We start from the raw sequence: 20,620 nt of genomic DNA, 5'->3' as shown, positions 1-20,620 counted from the left end.
AGCAAGCACTTTGGCAACAGTGGGAACACCCAAAATATGTGTGAATGTAGAAATCATACATGGTACTGTAGTATGACACGTGGGAGTCATGTATACGTGGAAACAACACCTTAAGATTTAAACTAAAAATGTTAATCTTATTATCATAAAAACTGTGAGACCTTTAAGCTATGATAAATAACTTGGGTCAGCATAAACAGAATAATCAAAGCTTTTCAAAAAGTTCAGACACCAGTGAATTGAGATTATTTCCCTTAGTCATTTCTGTCGACCCCAATATGGAAAATTCTCTAAATTTACAGTATATTCTCTGTATTCAGACATTTCTGTTAATCCCCATGCAGTTAGGACTGTTTTAAAAGTATAAAAAAAAATAATATCAATATAATAAATAGATATCTATATATAAATATCAATATATCTATGTGTGTGTTTTGGTCCTGGCTTTTGCAAAGAAGGTTAATTTTTTTTAAGTAAACCTTAGAAAATCTTCAACAATCATAAATCTAAACATCACCTGATTTATTTTTATTTTACCTTTTAATGTATGACATATTAAAAAGTTCAAATAACGTACCAAGAGTAAGAAAACATGTTGAATTGACTGAAGAAAGGTTTTAGCTCAAAAACATCTGAAGGATGTTTTTTCTGATCCACAAAGTTGATCAGAAAAAAAATGATTGTCTGTTTTTGTTGTTTTACTTTTTTGACACTAGTTTTTTGACTTTTTGAAACCCTGAATGATGAGTTATTCAGACATCTTAAATCTATTCTAGATTTGTAACAGAAATTTCCACAGAAGGTTTTATCGTGAAGTTATCACACTTCCTGTATGACTCATGTTTCTGTGACTAACATCATCAAGGAGTGTTCATACTGGTTTCTTTGTTGCTCACTGCTGATAAAAACCAGTTAAGTCAGGGGTGAAGAGACCAAAATTATTCAGTACATTTTTGTTTTAATTAAGTTCAATACAAACATACATTTTCATAAATTTACAGGTTCACGAAGTTACCCATAAATAGTGACGACTCACATTTTCAGAGCTGAAGCACTAAAACGACATTGCAGACAAGAATGACTCTACAGGTCATACAGAAATGTCATATATATATCTGAACAAACATACACGTCTTAGCTCTTTGAATCGTGACTATCTGGGCGGTTGGACTGATGAGCAGGTATGATGAAACTTTTATTTTTGCATATTCACACGAAGCGACGACAGGCTACGCTGCTGCCTTCTGACTGCGCTCGATGGCCATTCTCTCCAGCCGCTCAGTGTAGAAGCCGTTAAAGTCCAGCCTGAGGATTCATCAGAGTAAATATAATGATGCAACTTTTGTTTCAAATAAAATTCATTTTATTACAGTCCAACAAATTTGCTATTCCTCAAAAAAGCAGATGTTATCACTGAAAAGTGTTTAAATGGTACTTTAAGGTACATTTCTGTTTTTAAAAACTTAACTGATGATATCAACAAGATGCAAAGAAATAACTATTTTGCCTTTAAGTTCATAAGCCCTACGTATCATGTTAAAGAGACATGACCTGAAGTTGAACTAGTGTTGGGCTGTACTTTTGTGTAATATGATTTTATATCAGAAGATGTTGCAGTGAGGAAAAACTTTTTTTTAAACCAGATTTCATATTTACAGCCGAGATCCAGAGAAAGCAAATCTTATGATTTGTAAACGCTGTCCCCTGGTGGTGAAAGCTTAAGTATAAATTTAAGGTGCCTTTTGTAATTATTGTAGAGCCTTCAGATGTGTGCTGCTGTTAGCTTTCGATATTCTGCATTTTTTTAAATAAGCGTGTGCTCTAAATGACCGATCTCAGCGATGTCAAATGAGAGGCCCAAGGGTCAGCCTTGTCTAGTCAGCCCAGCGGCTTTAAAAGATCTCAAATTTGCAGTTACTCACAAATATAAAGCCAATAAACAATATCTACCAACAATATGTACCATACCACAAAATTAAAAAAAAGAGAGAGTTTTTACTGGTAGTATTTCAATCGAATAACAGAAAACATCCCGTTTTTACTCCGTCTTTAGCATTTTCCAGAGTAAATAAATCAATAAAAAGTTACATAAACACAGTAAATTAAGTTTTTAATTCTTGTTAAAAATCCAGATAATGAGCTGCTTCCTGTAATATTACACATATATTTGAGAGTTAACCCCAGGACCTTTACTGACTGATTTAAAACAGCAGCTTTTCTGCAGGAAGATGAAAACTGAGTTTTATGTTCAGCAGCTCTGTTTGATTCATGCTTTCAAAATACATTTAAACTTTTCTGCACTGAGGGGAAGGTTTAGTCGTCCGGCCCACTGAAGATCAAATTATAGTTGTATGTGTCCGAAGAACTAGGCTAGGCAACAGTGACTCACTGCATCATCTTGTGGTGCAAAGTGGTATTACAAGAAAGTGCAACATCAGCTGATGTCTCTTTGACACAATACAGACATAAACCCAGAGTAGACGTCTTTTCAAACTCTGTAGTTAGGTTTAGTTCATACAAGATTTTTTTTTTTTAACTATTTTTAAAGAAAATTATGATAAGTACCTTTAAGGTGATCACATGACCCAGAACCTTTGTTTTTAAATGGGCAGGATATTTTTTTTAATCCCCATTGGAGCAGGATAGGAGTCTAAAAAATGCTATCTTAACAAAAGCCACCTACAAAACTGTTCTGGTTATTAAATGTTAACAACTGTTAGTGAGTGCAAAGAGAAAATTGACGTTCAGCTTCATTTCCATGCAAATGAATAGTACAGCAACTGCTTTGAGCCTGTGTGATGGCATGAAGAAAAAAATTTAAAGCCTATTACAAACATCCTCTGTAATGCTGACAGGCGTACCTGTAAATGATGCTGATCATGCTGTGCTCGCAGTCGTTGGTGCTGTAGATGCTCAGCTTGTCCAGCAGGTCCAGCAGCAGCATGCTGAAGTTGCTGTCAAACTTGCTGATGGTGGCTTCGAAGCTGGCGTCGGTCTGAAGGGAGTCTGCGTGATCGGCTAAAAACTGAAGCAGCAGCCAAGAGGAAAGGACGACAAACAATCATATAATGACAATTTTAGGAGGATTTAGTAAAGTTTACAGCCTCTCTATTCCAGTATGTTTCTCAGAGGGGAGGCTGTGGTGATGGATGCTTTGTACCTTCGTGGTCAGCCTCTTTTTCTCTGGCTCGTCGGCCTGCTCGCTCTGAGCGGAGGGCTCATCCATCGTCCCCTGCTCCATGGAGAGGCGCTCCAGCCTCATGCTCTGTGTGAAACGCTTCATCAGCAGAGGGGAAAAAAAGAGCAAAAACACATCTGTTTGTTTCATTTTCAGGTTTTTCTAGGCTTACTTATAGCAGAGCTGTAAAACAATGTTCAAATAAAAGGAAAAATGAACATTTATCCGACTATGAAAACAAACAACAATCTGAGTACAGTGTAGGTCCCGTAAATGCTGCACAATAACCACAACATTTTTATCAACGCAACACGCCTGCTGAGGCTTTTGTGCAATTCTGCATCCAGATTTTGAGGCTCTGAGTCGATGGTCACAGAAAAGCTGCAGGCGCCCAAAATAGATTTGCAAAAAGCCATCTCATATTCTTCACATGTCTGGGTTTCATCAAGTCTCCAAAAAGCATGTGGGAATATTTGTTATAGTCTGACGAGATCAAGAGTGATCTCTTCTCCTATTTACCCACACAAAAACTTCACATTATTATCCACCGTGTCTAAACAGAAATTCAAACTATGAGTGCTTCAATTTAAAAATGTGTGTGCAGCAGTTTTTTGCAGGGTTTAAGCTTAAATACATTGATTCATGAAACTAAAGTAAATTAAAGAGTGCTGTAATCAAATACTACATTATTGAGGCTGTGACTTCATTATCTCTGGTTTTATGCAGTCGTGGAAATACCTGCATGCAGTTTGTGAACATGACGCAGACAGACATGAGCTTGGAGAAGATCCTGAGCAGCTCGGGGTTGGTCAGCATGCAGTCCTTTAGGCAGTTGTCCAGGAAGCTGGTGTGATGACAAAGCACATCATCGATGTTTGAAGCCTGCAGAAAGAAGAAGAGAAAAATAACTTAAGATCACATTTTCCCTGAAACCAGCACGTCTCCTTCTCAGTGCTCCTCGGGGGTCCTTCTTCAATCACTCACCATTTTCAGGTTGGTCTCCATGACGTGCCAGGTGGGCTCCATCACCTCAAACATCATGTAGTACTGAATGTTCTGCACAAAGTTGAGCATCCGCTGTCGGAGGGCGAACGCGGCAGCGAACCTGCACACAGGTGGTAAGAACAAAAGTAAGAACGCTCTATTGGTTGAAACTTTTACAGGAAGTCACCTCAGATTCGTGGCGGCTCACCATTTGGCAGAGTGTAGGGAGTACTGCCTGAAGTCTTTGTTGCTGATCCAAACGTTGCACAGCAGCCGTTCAACATGTTTGCAGTAAAACATGTGTCTGAACAACATCTGGTACCTCGTCAGTGCTTTCCTGGATAAATAATGCAAACATTAGCGCTTCTAAATAAACAGGTTGGTTTTGTGATTTCCCACTTTTTACAAATTTAATTCAGTCAAACTAAAACCAATATTTTTCTGCCTTTATTTGTTTTAACCGTCTCATTTTTTTGTTTATTTTACAGCTTGTATTTTTTATTTTTTATCACAATTCACGGATTAATAAATATCTTCAGATGTATTTATCTAGAGTAAGATCCACTGGAGCTCTGAACCTGTTGATGATGAGCGAGAGCGGCCATTTGACGATGTAGTCGAAGGAGAAGGCCTCGAGCCCGCTGAGGGCCACGTCTGGCGGATCGGCGTTGATGATGGCCTTCTCTTGTTTGGTCTCGATGGCCAGCACTCGCAGCAGCTGAGTGATGACATCGTGAGGCATTAAGTCGATCTGTGGAGACAGGCGAGGAAGGTCAGACCAGCTAATTGTTCACATTTTACAATCCAAACTGCTAAAAACAAACTAAACAGACACGCCTTCCCCCACCTTCAGGTCATCCTTGAAAGGGTCCGTGTTGGCCGTGCTCATCCTCAGAGCCAGCTCCAGGAGAGCCTCCAGTCTGGGAGGAACGATGTCGTCCACCGGCTTCTTCATCTCCTCCTCCGTCAGGTCCATGAAGTGCACAAAGAAATCTCCTTTGTCCATCAGGAAGTAGTGTTTGATTGATCTGACACAAGAGAGAACAGACACAAAATGATCAAACCGCTTCATAAAATAATCATAGGCTTTAAACATAACATAAAATAAAAAACACAAAACAAAAGTGCATCAGGAAGTTCGACTGGCTTTGACTTCACATCAAAAGCAAACAGACTAACGTTAATGTCACTACGGTAATTTTGTCTTGGTACCACAAGTAAAGAAAACGCATGAATGATGAAGGAAGAAATCCTTCATCAGACTGTTTAACAAGCTTAAACAAAGAAAAGTGAGCTTTTCACCTGCTGGTTGGTTTTACAGAGCAGGTTTAAATTAAAGCCGTCTTAACTGCTTGTTTGCATTTTTACAAATGTGACAGATTTAAATTGTTTACACTTAAATCTCGTACATTTGTAAAAATGACTGAAACCATATACAGTATAAAAAGATAAGATAAGATTTTTATTTATCCCGAGGGAAATTCTTTTGTCATACACCTGCTCAATGCAGCAAGAGGGACAGAGGAATAAGATATACAATATATACAATAAGAATAGTAGTATACAGTAATATACAGTAGGAAGAATATAATATCAAATAACTCTAACAAAGTAACTATATAACCTGAAAAATAAATTGCTTAGCTATCAGTGCAAGTGAAAAAGTGACATAGTATTGTGCAATTTAATAAAGGAGAGTAGCAGCATATAATAGTCACCTGCTCTAGCAGTGATATCTGCAGCAAGCAGGAATCAGTCGAAAATTTATTTACATTTAAATTAAGATCAAATCTAACCACTTGTATTTTAAGTCATTAAAACTTGAGCATTTATAGAAACCTTTGCAGTAACCACACAAAGAACAATAGAGACCCAGCAGAACCTCTGTTTAAGACTTGTGTTTTCTAGAAGGATCTTTTTTCACCAAAGTATCAGTTTTAGTCATCTTAGCATAAGCTGAACTAAACTGTGTCTAAATCTGGGCTGAAAATGCACCACGGCGAAGGCAAAAGGTATATTTGAGTTATTATAACAAGACAAAACAAGCGATTTGAAACAAAAATGGATGCAAAAAGTAACCGCCTCATCCCAGTTATCTTGTTTTCATAATCACTGGAAGCTACAGAAATAGCCCAGCCCTAACACTAGACGCTGGCTTCAAAATTTACAGTTTTAATCTTAATTTAGTTGTGTGTGTCAAATATACCAGAACAAACTGGTCTTCTCACCACAAAATATCCAATAACCATTAAATATTCACCTCAGACGTGAGACCAGCTCCTTCTCTTCCATGAGGAAGTCCAGAAGCACTTTGCTGGCGTAATTGTAGGCTTTCTCTATCTGCTCCACGTAGGCTCTCTCCTTCAGGGTGTAAAGCACCTCCTTAGCATCAGGACACGTCACGTCCCGGCCGCACTCCCGCACCACGTTGAGATATTTCCCTGCACGATAGCACGTCTCAACATCACCTAAAGGATTCCCATTTTATGTTCAACAAGTCTTAAATGTTCTGTTTTTACCTGTGCTTAGTATTTTGTCTGCCATCTTCTGTAGAAAGGAGGGAATCCGATGCTGCACGATGGTGTATCTCTGATCCCAGTACTTGTCATTGTAGTCTTCCTGAATCTTCTCCTTTTGCAGCTCGTGCTCCTCCACCATGAACTCACTGTGGAGTCACAAAATATGAGCTTTACATTTTACAACACACATTATTCAGAGTTGAAACTCTGGGAGCAGCTGAACCTGTATGGATCCTTGATGATGCCCCTGTAGATCCACTTCTCCAGGATCTCAAAGTACGGGACGCTGGCTGCTTTGGTGAGGTACAGACACAGCTCCTGAGCCTGGCTGTCACCGGTGTAATTAAAGGTTCGGTCATGGAGAAGGCTCAACGTGGACCCTCCCATACACTCTCCTTTGTCCACGGAGGACGCTGTGAACACAACAGAAAGCATCATTTAACTAAATATCTGTTTTATAATAGGTGCGATTCCACACTAATCAGGCATTTTCAAAGTGTTCAGTGTTGTTTGTGTTCAGCGTTGGTGAATCTAGACCCAGTTTGATGTGCCATGTTCTCTTATAAAGTGGGTCAGATCACCTTCCAGTCAAATTAACTCTCTGGTGCTCATTTAAAGAAGCTTAGACTGCAGGTCTTCTACGATCTGTGACCCACAAACTAACGTTTACAAAGTGAAAACATTCAGAACTCCTCCTCACCACTAATCTGCAAATTCAGCTCTATATCTCTACAACAGAGCAACATTTTTTCTTAATATTTGCTTTGTTAAACATATGTTTAAATATTTTTAAGCTTATTTTAAACAACATCTGAAGACAGTTTAGAAGCAGATGAAATTTTAGGGCTTGTAATTCAGTAAACTGTGCTGATATGCAGAAGCAGAGATAAACAACTTTAAGTTAGAAATCTAAATCAAGTCCACTCTGGCAAAGGAGAAGTAGCACTCTATTCTCAAGAGACTTTCTCCACCCTCTGCTTTGCATCTTGTCCTCCTTTTGCACCAGGATGGTGCCAGAACTCCAGCAACTCCTCACTGCGCCCCTAACTCATCCTTCTTTCCATGTTTCTTTGCCAACTTTTAATTCATCATGGCTGCAAACAACGACCATGTTATCTTCAGTTTCTTACCGATTGATGACAGTATCTCCATGGTGCGCATGGTGGGCTGGATGTAGAACCAGAGCTTCTGCAGGGACAGCAGGCCCTGCCGCTGGAGATGCTCCAGCTGAGTGACCAGGATCAGATATTCCTTCATCAGCGTCCTCATCGCCGCTGTCAGGGCGTGGTTCACCTGGCCGTACTCGAAGGATGATTTCTCCTCAATGAACCTGGAGGGCAAATGCAACACGTCACCTTTAATAATCTTATAACATTTAATCTCTTTTAGACCCTTTAAGCAAAGATCATATGATTCTGAATTATTTGATATTTATGTCACCTTTTTCAAGCTCTAAATCACTGTGACTCCCATTGATATTGATCATTAAATATGAAATTAATGCGAAAGAGCAACAGAAAATAGATAAAAGGATTCAATAGATAAACAATTAAAATATATTCTTTGTGTTTAAGGCGCACATATAAATCATACATAGTATCAGATGTCTAAATTATATATATAAATAAACCTTTCAAAGATAATGCAAAAAAATCTGCATTATCCTGTGCCTGCAGCACATTTTAAGACATTTGGAAATTAAAGTTAGAACTTTTAATGCATTTAAAAACTGTTTTGTGAACAGATATTCAGGACTGGAGGTACTCTGATATTTGCCTCTTTGGAGAAATCTGGAGGGCTGAAAAATGACTTGAATGTTAAAATTTCCAACTTTACAGCTGTTTGATCTCTAAAGCAAATTTCCTCATGTAATAACTAGAGATGGCACGATACCACTTTTTTATGTCCGATACCGATACCGATATCATAAATTTGGATGTCTGCCGATACCGATATGAATCCGATATAGTGTGTTTTTTAATCAATAAAACTGTTTTTTTAATATCTTGATGCTTTTTGTATAAGTTCATACTCAAGTTAAAAAACAACAACACTAAAGCTATTCTGTTATACCTGTATGTAAAAAAAACACTGCACCCAAAATATTTCATAGATCAGCAACACTGATCAATCTAATAAAGTTAAACCTGCTCCATCCTTCCTATTCTGGTATTTTAAAGAGTACTTAGCAGAAATATTAAGCAACCTAACTAATAGGGTTGCAAACTCCCGGCAAAAGAAAATAGGGAACCATCCTCTTCCTCATGATGCTTAATCAATGTAATCAACTTTAATTTGATGCAGGGTGAAAAAAAATTCACAGAAATAAATTATTTTTCAAGAATAATTAAATAGACTCAACATCTTTCTTCAACAGAATTGCAGAATTCACAGATGGTACTTTCCCAAAGGAAAAAGTACTACAGCTTACTAGGGTATATTAGACTTAACAGTTACTATATACAGTAATGGACTTATATACATTTTACATCAGATTAAAACTTTGGGTGTAAGATTCAGATAATTATTAAATAATTAAAAGCTAGATATTTAAATGAGAATAAGAAAGAAAAGTATGTCTTTGTGCCCCCTTTTCCCTGTTAATGCCCTATCGGCCCCCCTGGCTAAACTTTGCTAGATCCGCCCCTGCACAGTTACAGCCGTCAGCTGCGTAGAAAAAGATCCTGGTGTAGAAAGTAATATTAAATAAATTCTAACAACAGCTTATCAAGCTTAAACGTGCTGCTGTTGTTCAGCCGCTGGTTTCCTCTTTCTGGTGCAAAGTGGGCCAAAAACAAAGAAGAGAGACGGACCCGCGACAGAAAAGCCGATCAGCTGATCATTAAGCAGTTTCAGGATTGAAGCAGCAACAGGAGAGAGAGAGAGAGGCAGTTGCTCTATATATCTGTTGTTAAGCTTAACGTGGGAATGCTTTACAAACATTCAGAGATGAACTTACACACTTGCTTTATTTCTCTCTGAGATAACTTCCTCGGAGATAAAATGTTTGCTAGCAGGCTACAAATACACACAGCCGCTCTATCACGTGACCACACTGCTCCGCCGTGCTACAGTTATGAGCCGAGTTACGCCGTTTCGCAAGTTTTGTGAGGTGCTTTTTTTATATTTAATGGATCGGATTACATTTTTTATTTCTCTCCGATATCCGATCCAGTAATTTAGGTCAGTATCGGACCGATACCGATACGTAATATCGGATCGGTCCATCTCTAGTAATAACCTAAAAACTTTACAGTATGATTTTCTTCTCTTTTCTTTGTATATCCATTTATAGTTTAATAAAGCTTAAGGTCAGGGGTGTGGATTTTGTGAGTGCCAGCTGAGTCACTCAGCTTTGTTAACTGCAGTCACGTAACTGAAGCTTCCACTCAAAGCTGATGTGAAATAAACATTTTAGTTACAAGAGATGCTGCTGAGTTTTTCTTTTGCATTGCATCAACCTTGAGGGTCCCAGTAGTTCATCTGGAAAACTCATTAGTGATTATGTGCATTTGTGAACTTAAGCCTGTTAGCAGTAGCTCATACCGGGCACAGTCTACGCTCTTACCGTGTTATAGTCGAGTAGTACGAAGCGACCGGTAATATTCTGTTGACCAGCTCTTTGACAGACATGTCCAGTGTTGGATCGACGATGAAGGAGCGGTTCTGCCGCCCCAGCACCGGCTGAGCGGTGATGTCTCGACCGTCGACTCCAATCAGCACAAACAGCAGATCCTCCACCAGAGCTTGTTCCTGCGTCCCCAGAGGCAGCGTACCTGACCACGGACAGTAACCACATCAATACGCACCGGGGGACTATATTCAGACTCCATGCTGCACAGGTGAATGTGTAAATTTACCAACTTACCAACAGGAACGGCTGGTTCTCCTTGAGGGGTGGGGCTGGTGATGAAGTCTCCGATGAGAGCTGGACGATCATACACCCAATTGGGGAAGACGGGGTTGGGCTGGGTGGGGTTCTTCTTGTTGTGTTTGTCCCTCAGCATCTTCCGTGTGACTTCAGCCGGCTGCAGGCGAATTCCAAAAACAAAGAAACTCAGGATTTAAAAGCAGCAGATGGTAAACGGAGTGAAATTTAATGTAATTTGTATCAATAGCAATAGACTGGCCCTTCTAACCTTCAGATTAAACTATTGATCAAGGCATCTTTTTATTCACAAAAAATGCCAGCAGATGTTTCTGTAAACAGTGACATACTGCAGGTAACCTTTATATGATAACATGTTATTATTATACCTGATCTACAGCTTCATGATGTTTGCTCACTGTTTAGTTTTTGTTCCCTGTCACATCACATCACACCAAGCCTGAAATGAAGTTTTTCCATTACAAATAAAGTACATGCAATGAGGCAAATTCAGGTTAGTTAGCTGTGATGTTAGGTTCTTTCTGCTGAGCCCGAGTGGCCAAAAACAAATCTTGTGCATGTCGAATCACTCCTATGTGAAATACACTGCAAATCTAACGTGAATGAGAGCTTCTTTTAACCTCTTTATCTCCCTTATTAACCAGAGATTCACCATCTCTGATCTGATCTACTTTAAGAAGAAGAAACCTGAATAGCTCTATGAACAAAAATTCTGAAACTTAAAAAGGACCATCTCTGTGAACCTCCAACTCATCTTCATTGTAGGACTCCAGAGAGTAGCTTTGTATGACTTACAGTCCAAAATAAGCCTTCTTTATCTTATACTGGGCCTTTGTGCAGCTTCACAGCTCATTAACTGTTTGAACCAAACTGTTTTAGCTCCTCCATCTTCACTTTCCTCTGAGTGATTGCCCCTCATAAATTATTTGACAAGCAGGTGGTTGGAACTTTGTGCTCTCTTTGACATCACACAGAGCCAAAAGAACAAAAATTGTCTGAATCTATTTCCACATATAAAATAAACCAATAAATACATTCTATCTTGATTAAGTTTCTAGCTGAACTTATTTTAGCTCCAACCTGTCCTGTAGAGTTTCACAGGCTAATCTAACCTTCAGACCAGTAACATGATCTGAAGGTAAGAGATGCTCACCAGAGGAGCGTTGGAGCTCGCTGTTACATTGCCAAGCTTCTTACGCAGCTCGTCCAGCTCCTGCATGGACATCTTGGTGCTGGTTTGAGGCAGAGAGTAACTGGTTGTTGTGGTTGAGGTGGTGTTTGCTGAAGACTCCGACCTCTCTTTAGCATTCTGCTGCAGAAACTGGAGGGTCTGCAAAAAAAATATAGGCAGGGATGCAAAATTAGATTCAAGTATTTTATCAACCAACTCTCTGATGGAGGGACATAAATCAGCAAGTTTCTTACTTCGTAGAGTAGATTACATTTTTTAAACTACTTTTCAACATTAATAATAAGGAAATAATTGTGATTTTAGATCATGAAGTATAGAAATATTTGGACTCTATAACAAAAAGAACCGGATGAAAAGCAGCATGTAAATGAGGCATTACCTCTTTGTCCTCACAGAGTTTGGAGAGCAGATACACCAAAGGGTCGAGGTTCCGAACATTTTTGGACTTAAGCTCCTCATATTTCCTCAAGAAATCCTCCGGGGTTTTAGAAAACTCTGCTAACTTGACCTGAAAGGGACACAACATGCAATATGAAGAAAATATTCAAAGAACCATATCTGTTGTGAACATTGGGGATTTAACTACTTAGAGTACGTTATAAACTTTAGCGTTAGGGAAGTGATGAAGTGGTCGCCACTGCAAACAAGAAAGGGGCTCAAGGTGGTGGTGGGATTACATCCCTGACAGACTTCTCAACCAATCCTGACTTCCTCATGCATTACCACAAATTCTCTCTTAGTACCTTATCATATACTTTCTCTAGATCTACAAAAACACACAGTTCAGTTCTTTCTGAACTTCTCCATCAACATTCTCAAAACAAGCATCCCATCTGTACTGCTCTTTCTTGCTATGAAGCCATACGTTCCATTCCCCAGGCATCCTTTCATGCTACAAGATTAACTTCAATACTCTGTCATTGGTATGTCATCTGAACCAAGAGCCTTTTCACTCTTAATCCATCCATTGTCGCCTTCACTTACTCCTTACTAATCCTCTGCACTTCCTGATTTCCTACCTGTCCCCCATCTATCCCATCATCCTCTCTCCTCATTTTCTTCATTCATAAGAATCTTAAAGTACTCCTTCTGCCTCCTCACCAAACTCCCTGTACTCAGTACATGTGAAATCTGGAAGGATTGCCGATCATAATGATGCATTTGGAAATTTTGCTAAAGTTAATTGCGAGATGAATGTCTCTGGGAGGAGTTAACAAACATTACTATGGTGCCAAGTGCAGAAAAACACTCCTTCTGAGAGCCTTTGTCTGCTGTAGTCTGACTGCGTGTCTGATAAGAGGACAGATGCAAATTAAAAACTAAATTATCAACTGATGAGCCATGAAAAGCACTGCAGTGAAACAGTGCAGTACAGTATAGCCCACCTTGGCACTGTGCGCGGACACTGTGGTGGTGACATAGGGGGTCCTGTGTTTCTGGAGCAGGTCTATGTAGCCCTCTGCTCCGTCGCCGCCTCGCACATGAAGGAGGCTGAGCAGTTCGTTCACGTCGTGGTGGATCCTGAACTCGCTCATGGCTCCAGCAGCTGCTATAACGTCAAAGAGGTTTTATTTTGTAGGAGAGGACAGAAAGAAAGAGAGAGAATTTGGCTCAGGCGGTCACAATGGATATGAACATCAGAGCTGCCGGCTCACACTGACAAACATCAGCTGAAGCTTAGTTGAGGGTTTAACGGCTGTATGTTTATGACATCGTCTTTCAGTGGTGATGCAGAGCTAACAGTTGTTTACGCTAGCTGGCTAGTTAGCCTGCTACAGCAGGGGGATGCTCTCTAGTAGCTCTCTGAGCCAAATGAAACATGAAATGCCATAAAAGCAAACAATAACATAACTCAGTAACATGAAGTCCCGTTACAGGTTTAACTAGAGTCTGAAGTCATCACTCTACCTGGCACTCGCCTTTCTGCAGCGTTCACCGGGGCAGATAGCAAACGCGCCCACTACTATCAAATTCTTCTTCTTCTCCAGCAGCGCAGTGACGGCGCCACACTGACCCCTACAGGTCAGTGACCTTGTGACGCCTGACCATACAAAAATAGCCAGAAAACTATGTATTTATTTATTTAAACCGGAGTGTATATTGAATATTCTGACAAATAAAAAAATTAATTAAATATAATTTCACATATAGTAGTTAAAAATTGTAAAAGTATTGCTTATGAAATGTATTGTGCAATTTATTCATGTTTGTCAGGAAGAAAAAAAAAATCACACTGATAATGCAGAAGTTTCAAAATCTCACAAAAATAATATTTCAAATAAGATTAGGTTAATAGGTTAATAATATCTTAATGCTGGGGCTGAAAGTCGAATTGTAATACAAATAGGAATATAATAACTACTTTTAAAAATCAATTTGGCAAAAATCTATCAATCATAAAACAGGCATTTTCTCTAAAATCACAATACTGCTTTTGTTACTGTACTTGAACCCGGGTAGATGTCTGCTTATGTGTAAGTTTGTGGATTAACTGCAGCTACTATGATGCTGACCAAGTTTAGAACCAAAACAATTTTAGTTAACTAAAATACAAATAAAGATAAACTTCTGATAAAGAATTAAAACTCATTGAAAAGAATTTGTGAACTAAAAAAAACTAATTAAAATAAAATAAGAGGAACTAGCCTTAGTTTTAGTATCTGTTATTGAAAAATTAATATAAATCAACCTACTGTTTATGATAATGTGAAAACAGCAGAAAACATAATTTATTTTAATAAACGCACTAACAATTTAATTCTTTAACTAATGGAAGTAAATCAAATATTAGGGTCTCTAGTTCACTAAGATATCATGGGATCGTGTGTACTTCTTTCACGCAGAAGCGGAGATCCACGACCAAAGAGACTTCCTCATTGTTACCCCTGCCCAGCATTGTGGGCTGAATGTAGAACCAGAGCTTCTGTCACTGGAGGTGCTCCAGCTGTGTGACCAGAATCAGATATTCCTTCATCACCATCCTCATCGCCGCTGTCAGGGCGTGGTTCACCTGGCCGTCCTGAAAGGATGATTTCTCCTCAATCAAACTCGAGGAAAAATGCAACACGTCGCCTTTAATAATCACTTAATAATCACCACTTTAAGCAAAGATCACATGATTCTGAATTATTTTTTATTTATGTAACTTTTCGGGGTGTAAATCGCTGTCGCTTACATTCACAGTATCAGTTAATCGTTAAACATGACGTTGAAGTGGATGAGGAGCAAAAAAATGATAAACGGATTGATAACTTAAAGTTACCATAAACTGATAACCTGAAGTACAAGTTAACAAGGCAATGCTAATCCTCAAATCCGCCAAAATCCTGTACAGACCTCTGCTGAATGATATGACCGTATGTATGCCCTCATAAGAAAGGATTATGGTCCCAAAGAAAATTTTAACCACGCACATGGATTCAGTAGTTTCGTGTTTTTCTGTTTGATTTGGCCTCTTCCGGAAAATTTAGTCTATGACAGAAAAAGGAAACATGAAACCTCTCCTGAAACCAAACTGATTTTCTGAGACTTACTGAAAGAAACCCAAAAAGTTGGTTCTGTTCATCTGCACGTTTTGTTTTCAGTGGGAGAAACGTTTCGTCACTCACCCAAGGGACTTCGTCAGTATCAGCTGGATGCAGGTTTCCCCAACCTTAGTTATAAACAATACATTTGCATAATGACTGAAACAAGCACCACTGACGAACAATGGGCTGTGAGGTCAGTCTCCTGATCATTAATATGCAAACCGTCATAACCAAATAGGAACAGAACCAAGTTTTTTGAGATTTCTTTACCTGGACAATTGCGCATGCATCAAGGCAGTCTAGTGGTTGTTTAGGGTCACGACCACTAGGAGGTGGGGCATGATTTTCTGTGTTGCTAGCACGCACTGTGCTTGAAGCGCTTTTACATGTAAATAAAAGTTCTGTTACATTTAAGCCCTTGATGAGTTCACACAACGCTAAACAAGCCTATCAGGACATGTTAAGTATCTGTGTAGTTTACATGGAGAGATTTTAGATCCCAAGTATCTCCCGACTTTGCAGTACTTCAGCGGGTTGGGAAGCTAACTTCCGGTTAGCTCTAGCGTCTACGTAGTTGAGCAAGATCAGAACAGCGCCATCATAACTCTACATCTCGATACAGATTAGCCTAGAGTTTCATAGATGGCTACTAAAAAAAATTAGGAGAGGGCCTCAAGGACGAAAAACTTTTTTTTTTCGAGATAGACAAAAAATGTATGTATGGATTTATTTTTGACTCTACCTGAATGAATTTGACAGTTTTGTTTCCTACGTCAAAGTTATGTTTGAACATATTTAACAGCCACAGTTAATATGAACCTGGTCTGCTGACGTAATCATTGAAGAGTCTGAATCATTTGTTTCTGGGAACATGCTTGTTTTTGTCAGCTTGTTAGCTTACCCAAGAGGAATTGTAAACATAATTAATAACCAAATAACATGTTTGATTGTATGGCTAGTTTTAGTTGTAAGCTACTTACTTAGCTATTTTGTATGTGTGTCTGTGCGTGTATATGTTTGTTCGTTTGTTGTTTGTGTTGTTTTACAACTTAGAGTTAGCTATTAATTTTGAACAAATGAAATTAAATATAGCCACAGTAATTTTCAACTGCAAGCAGTGGCTAGAATGTCATGAATTTATTATATGTTTATTATTCATTCATAATGTGTTTTTATTAGAACAAGCTTTACTTGCTATTTTACTGCCAACTTAAGTAGAAGTGCAACATCATTTATAATTTATAATAGCTAGCTTTTGTTTGTTACCTAGAATTACATTTACATTTTATGTAAACCTATGAAATGTTCAAATTGTCACAAATTCTTCCAGGTAAACATTAACTTTCTAACTATATTTAATTTTAGATCCTATTTGAACATACTAATATTCATGGATCATTTGCATATTAAAAAGGCATTTGTTTTGTGGTTAAAGTATAGACCTAATTCATATAATGTACCTATTTAATTTCATCCACCCTATGTGTAAAAATAATAATCTAATATATAAAATTCTCAGGGTCATTACTGGAGTATTTTGGAGCTTACAACAAGCACATCTACCACAGCTGACATGACTGCTGACATCATCCAAAACTTCAGAGTCATCTACTCCCTCCCCGAACATAGCTGAGGACTATAGTGAGGCACCACAGGCTTCTACAGCTTTCTCCGACAAAACTTCAGAGGTATGTACTGGGGTCTTTGCTGTTTCTAGTTTGTTTGTATGTGTTTGTCTTCATCTAGTTTAAAGCAGTGTGCGTGATTTGGTGGATCTAAATGGTAAATGGACTAGTTCTTATATAGCACTCTTCTATTCTAGCTGAGGACTCAAAGTGCTGTGCGTGAAGAGCTCTGGGGCTACATACACATACATGTTTAGGAGCACCAAATCCTAGAGCCAACCCTGGAAAGGGGTCAGTGCAGCATAAATGGTTTAGGACTATTGATACTGAACAGAAAGATGGATACAAACATTGTCTGCTTTTTCAAGGTAGTTGAGGACCTTCTCAATGGTGTCCAGTCTGACTAATAATGAAAACGTAATGCCTCCCCGTCGGGGAATCGAACCCCGGTCTCCCGCGTGACAGGCGGGGATACTCACCACTATACTAACGAGGAAGGTGCCCGATGACTTTTATGTTGCAGTACCAACACTGGCCACAATAATGTCCACTATGGGATGTTGTCGCTGTTTCCCCGTTTTGATACGTTAGGTTGTGCAGACCTATTTATGTGTATTAAATTGACGCCTCAACGTAGAGGCAACGAAAGAGGCAACCCCTCCTCCAAACCAAACATATTTAACGTATCATTTATTAATCACAACAGCGCCAGAAGACTAAAGTGGACAAAAATATAGCACTCCCATAGAGAATGAATGGGAAACAGTTTATGGTAAAGGGTAAGGTAAATGGTAATGGACTAATTCTTATATAGCACTTTTCTATTCTACTTGAAAACTCAAAGCTCTGTTCTTGGAAAAGTTTTGAGTCTGTGAAAAAAAAACCTAAAAACATGAAGGTAGTTGAGGACGTTCCCATGGTGTGCACGCCAGAGGTAGCCTGACTGCCATTAGGTACCAAGATGAGATCCTCAAACCCCTTGTGAGACCATACACTGGTGCGGTTGGCCCTGGGTTCCTCCTGATGCAAGACAATGCTAGACCTCATGTGGCTGGAGTGTGTCAGAAGTTCCTGCAAGACGAAAGCATTGTTACTATAGACTGGCCCAGCCCCAGACCTGAATCCAGTTGAGCACATCTGGGACATCATGTTTCACTCCATCCACCAATGCCACGTTGGAGCACAGACTGTGGTGGAGTTGGCGGATGATTTAATCCAGGTCTGGGAGGAGATCTCTTCAGGAGACCATCCGCCACCTCATCAGGAGCATGCCCAGGTGTTGTAGGGAGGTCATACAGGCACGTGGAAGCTACACACACACATCACTGAGCCTCATTTTGACTTGTTTTAAGGACATTACATCAAAGTTGGATCAGCCTGTAGTGTGTTTTTCCACTTTAATTTTGAGTGTGACTCCAAATCAAGACCTCCATGGGTTGCTAAATTTGATTTCCATTGCAATTTTTTGTGTGATTTTGTTGTCAGCACATTCAACTATATAAAGAACATAGTATTTAATAAGAATATTTGATTCATTCAGATCTAGGATGTCTTATAATAATAATAATAATAATAATAATAATAATAATAATAATACATTTTATTTGAGGGTGCCTTTCTAAAACCCACGGTCACCTTACAAAGAGAAAAAGACATCAATAAAACACTAGATTAAAATAGATTCTAATAAAATAAAATACAAAAAACAGGAAAATACAACCACAAACAACAAATTTTAAAAAACAAAAAAACAAAAAAAACACGATTTGACAGTAAAATCTGTTTTAAAGCGAGTAAGTCAGTTTAAACAAGTAGATTTTGACTTAAATACGGGAAGGGAATCTATATTTCTTAAGGCTGAAGGAAGTGAGCTCCAGAGCCGAGGAGCAGAGCAACTGAAACCTCTGTGGTCCATAGTCATAAGGCAAGCAGAAAGAACAACAAGATGAGTTCTGTTCTTGTTTATGTGTTCCCTTTATGTTTTTTGAACCGTGTTTATGGGGCTTTCCCATCATGTGCAGTCTAACTTTTCCAAGAACGAAAACGTAATGCCTCCCCGTCGGGGAATCGAACCCCGGTCTCCCGCGTGACAGGCGGGGATACTCACCACTATACTAACGAGGAAGGTGGCCGATACCCTTTATGTTGCAGTATCGATCCTGGCCACAATAATATCCACTATGGGATAGTGTCACTGTTTTCCCGTTTTGATACGTTAAGTTGTGCACGGCTGTTTATGGGTATCAAACGTGTAAACAGCGGGCAGAGACTAGAATGACTAGATACCTCAACATAGAGTTCTCTACCAGAAAAAGCTTTTGTGTTTCTGTGCATGGAGCGAAACTGTGGAACAGTTTGAATATGGAATTGAAGCAATGTCCAAACATAAAGCAGTTCACAAAGACTTATAAAGATATGACCTTCTTGAACTATAAAGAAAGGGCAAATGATGAATTCGCTAAATATACGTGTGTATTGTTTACATGATCGAAAAACGTTAACAAACAGAACAATGAAAAACGTAATGCCTCCCCGTCGGGGAATCGAACTCCGGTCTCCCGCGTGACAGGCGGGGATACTCACCACTATACTAACGAGGAAGGTGTTTGAGGACTTTTATGTTGCAGTACCGATCCTGGCCACAATAATGTCCACTATGAGATAGTGTCGCTGTTTCCCCGTTTTGATACGTTAGGTTGTGCAGACCTATTTATGTGTTTTAAATTGACGCCTCGACGTAGAGTTCTCTGCCATCAACGAAAGAAGCAAAAAACCCTCCAAAACAAACATAATTCTATACAGGCACGTGTAGGCCACACACACACCACTGAGCCTCACTTGTTTTAAGGACATTACATCAAAGTTGGACCAGCCTGTAGTGTGTTTTTCCACTTTAATTTTGAGTGTTACTCCTAATCCAGACCTCCATGGGTTGCTAAATTTGATCTTCATTGATACTTTTTGTGTGATTTTGGTGTCAGCACATTCAACTATGTAAATAACATAGTATTTAAGTATTTAGTAAGATTATTTCATTCATTCATTCAGATGTAGGATGTCTTATTTTTGTGTTCCCTTTATTTTTCGAGCAGTGTACATGGGACTTTCCCATGGTGTGCAGTGTAACTTTTAAAAGAATGAAAACGCAATGTCTCCCCGTCGGGGAATCGAACCCCGGTCTCCCGCGTGACAGGCGGGGATACTCACCACTATACTAACGAGGAAGGTGCTCAGCGACTTTCATGTTGCAGTACCGATCCTGGCCACAATAATGTCCACTATGGGATAGTGTCGCTGTTTCCCCGTTTCGATACCTTAAGTTGTGTATCAAACGTGTAAACAGCGGGCAAAGAGACTAGAATGACTAGATACCTCAACGTAGAGTTCTCTACCATCAACGAAAAAAGCAAATAAAACAAACAAAAAAAAAACAAAATCAGAAATCGTTGGATTGTAATGATATTGATATGATAGTGGTTAAAAGAGTCATTGAGGGTATTATAAAACCGTTTACACATATCTGTAATTTATCATTTCAAACTGGTCTATTTCTAGACAGAAATAATAATGGTAATAATAATAATAAAATAGTGGCCACAATAATGTCCACTATACGTTTTAAGTTGTGCACGCGTTTCTGTGTATCAACTTTAATGTGTAAATAACAGTGGGCAGAGAGACTACAATTACAGGCCCTGTTTTGATT

At 39.0% G+C, this 20,620-nt stretch overlaps 1 protein-coding gene and 4 non-coding genes across 5 annotated transcripts; all 5 read right to left on the bottom strand.

Moving 5' to 3' along the window:
• Positions 1-946: 946 nt before the first annotated feature.
• On the bottom strand, positions 947-13,752 carry tubgcp2 (tubulin gamma complex component 2). The gene is made up of 18 exons (XM_087844891.1): positions 13,671-13,752; positions 13,148-13,311; positions 12,142-12,270; positions 11,724-11,900; positions 10,550-10,709; positions 10,250-10,457; positions 7,812-8,011; positions 6,905-7,094; positions 6,682-6,827; positions 6,423-6,603; positions 5,010-5,190; positions 4,741-4,913; positions 4,371-4,499; positions 4,163-4,283; positions 3,917-4,060; positions 3,161-3,277; positions 2,862-3,025; positions 947-1,305 (listed from the first exon to the last, which is right to left on the bottom strand). The coding sequence occupies exons 2-18, from the start codon at positions 13,295-13,297 to the stop codon at positions 1,230-1,232; spliced, it is 2,646 nt and encodes an 881-aa protein (XP_087701017.1). The 5' UTR covers positions 13,298-13,311; positions 13,671-13,752; the 3' UTR covers positions 947-1,229.
• Positions 13,753-17,338: 3,586 nt separating this feature from the next.
• Positions 17,339-17,410, bottom strand: trnad-guc (transfer RNA aspartic acid (anticodon GUC)). The gene has a single exon. It is a non-coding gene; the product is annotated as a tRNA-Asp (tRNA).
• Positions 17,411-18,966: 1,556 nt separating this feature from the next.
• Positions 18,967-19,038, bottom strand: trnad-guc (transfer RNA aspartic acid (anticodon GUC)). Its single transcript has one exon. It is a non-coding gene; the product is annotated as a tRNA-Asp (tRNA).
• A 404-nt stretch (positions 19,039-19,442) lies between these two features.
• On the bottom strand, positions 19,443-19,514 carry trnad-guc (transfer RNA aspartic acid (anticodon GUC)). The gene has a single exon. It is a non-coding gene; the product is annotated as a tRNA-Asp (tRNA).
• Positions 19,515-20,066: 552 nt separating this feature from the next.
• Positions 20,067-20,138, bottom strand: trnad-guc (transfer RNA aspartic acid (anticodon GUC)). Its single transcript has one exon. It is a non-coding gene; the product is annotated as a tRNA-Asp (tRNA).
• Positions 20,139-20,620: the final 482 nt, after the last annotated feature.

Source organism: Neolamprologus brichardi, chromosome 8, assembly GCF_056152115.1.
Source record: "Neolamprologus brichardi isolate AB-2024 chromosome 8, ASM5615211v1, whole genome shotgun sequence".
NCBI classification, from domain to species: Eukaryota; Metazoa; Chordata; class Actinopteri; order Cichliformes; family Cichlidae; genus Neolamprologus; species Neolamprologus brichardi.
This window is presented reverse-complemented; position numbering and strand designations above follow the sequence as displayed.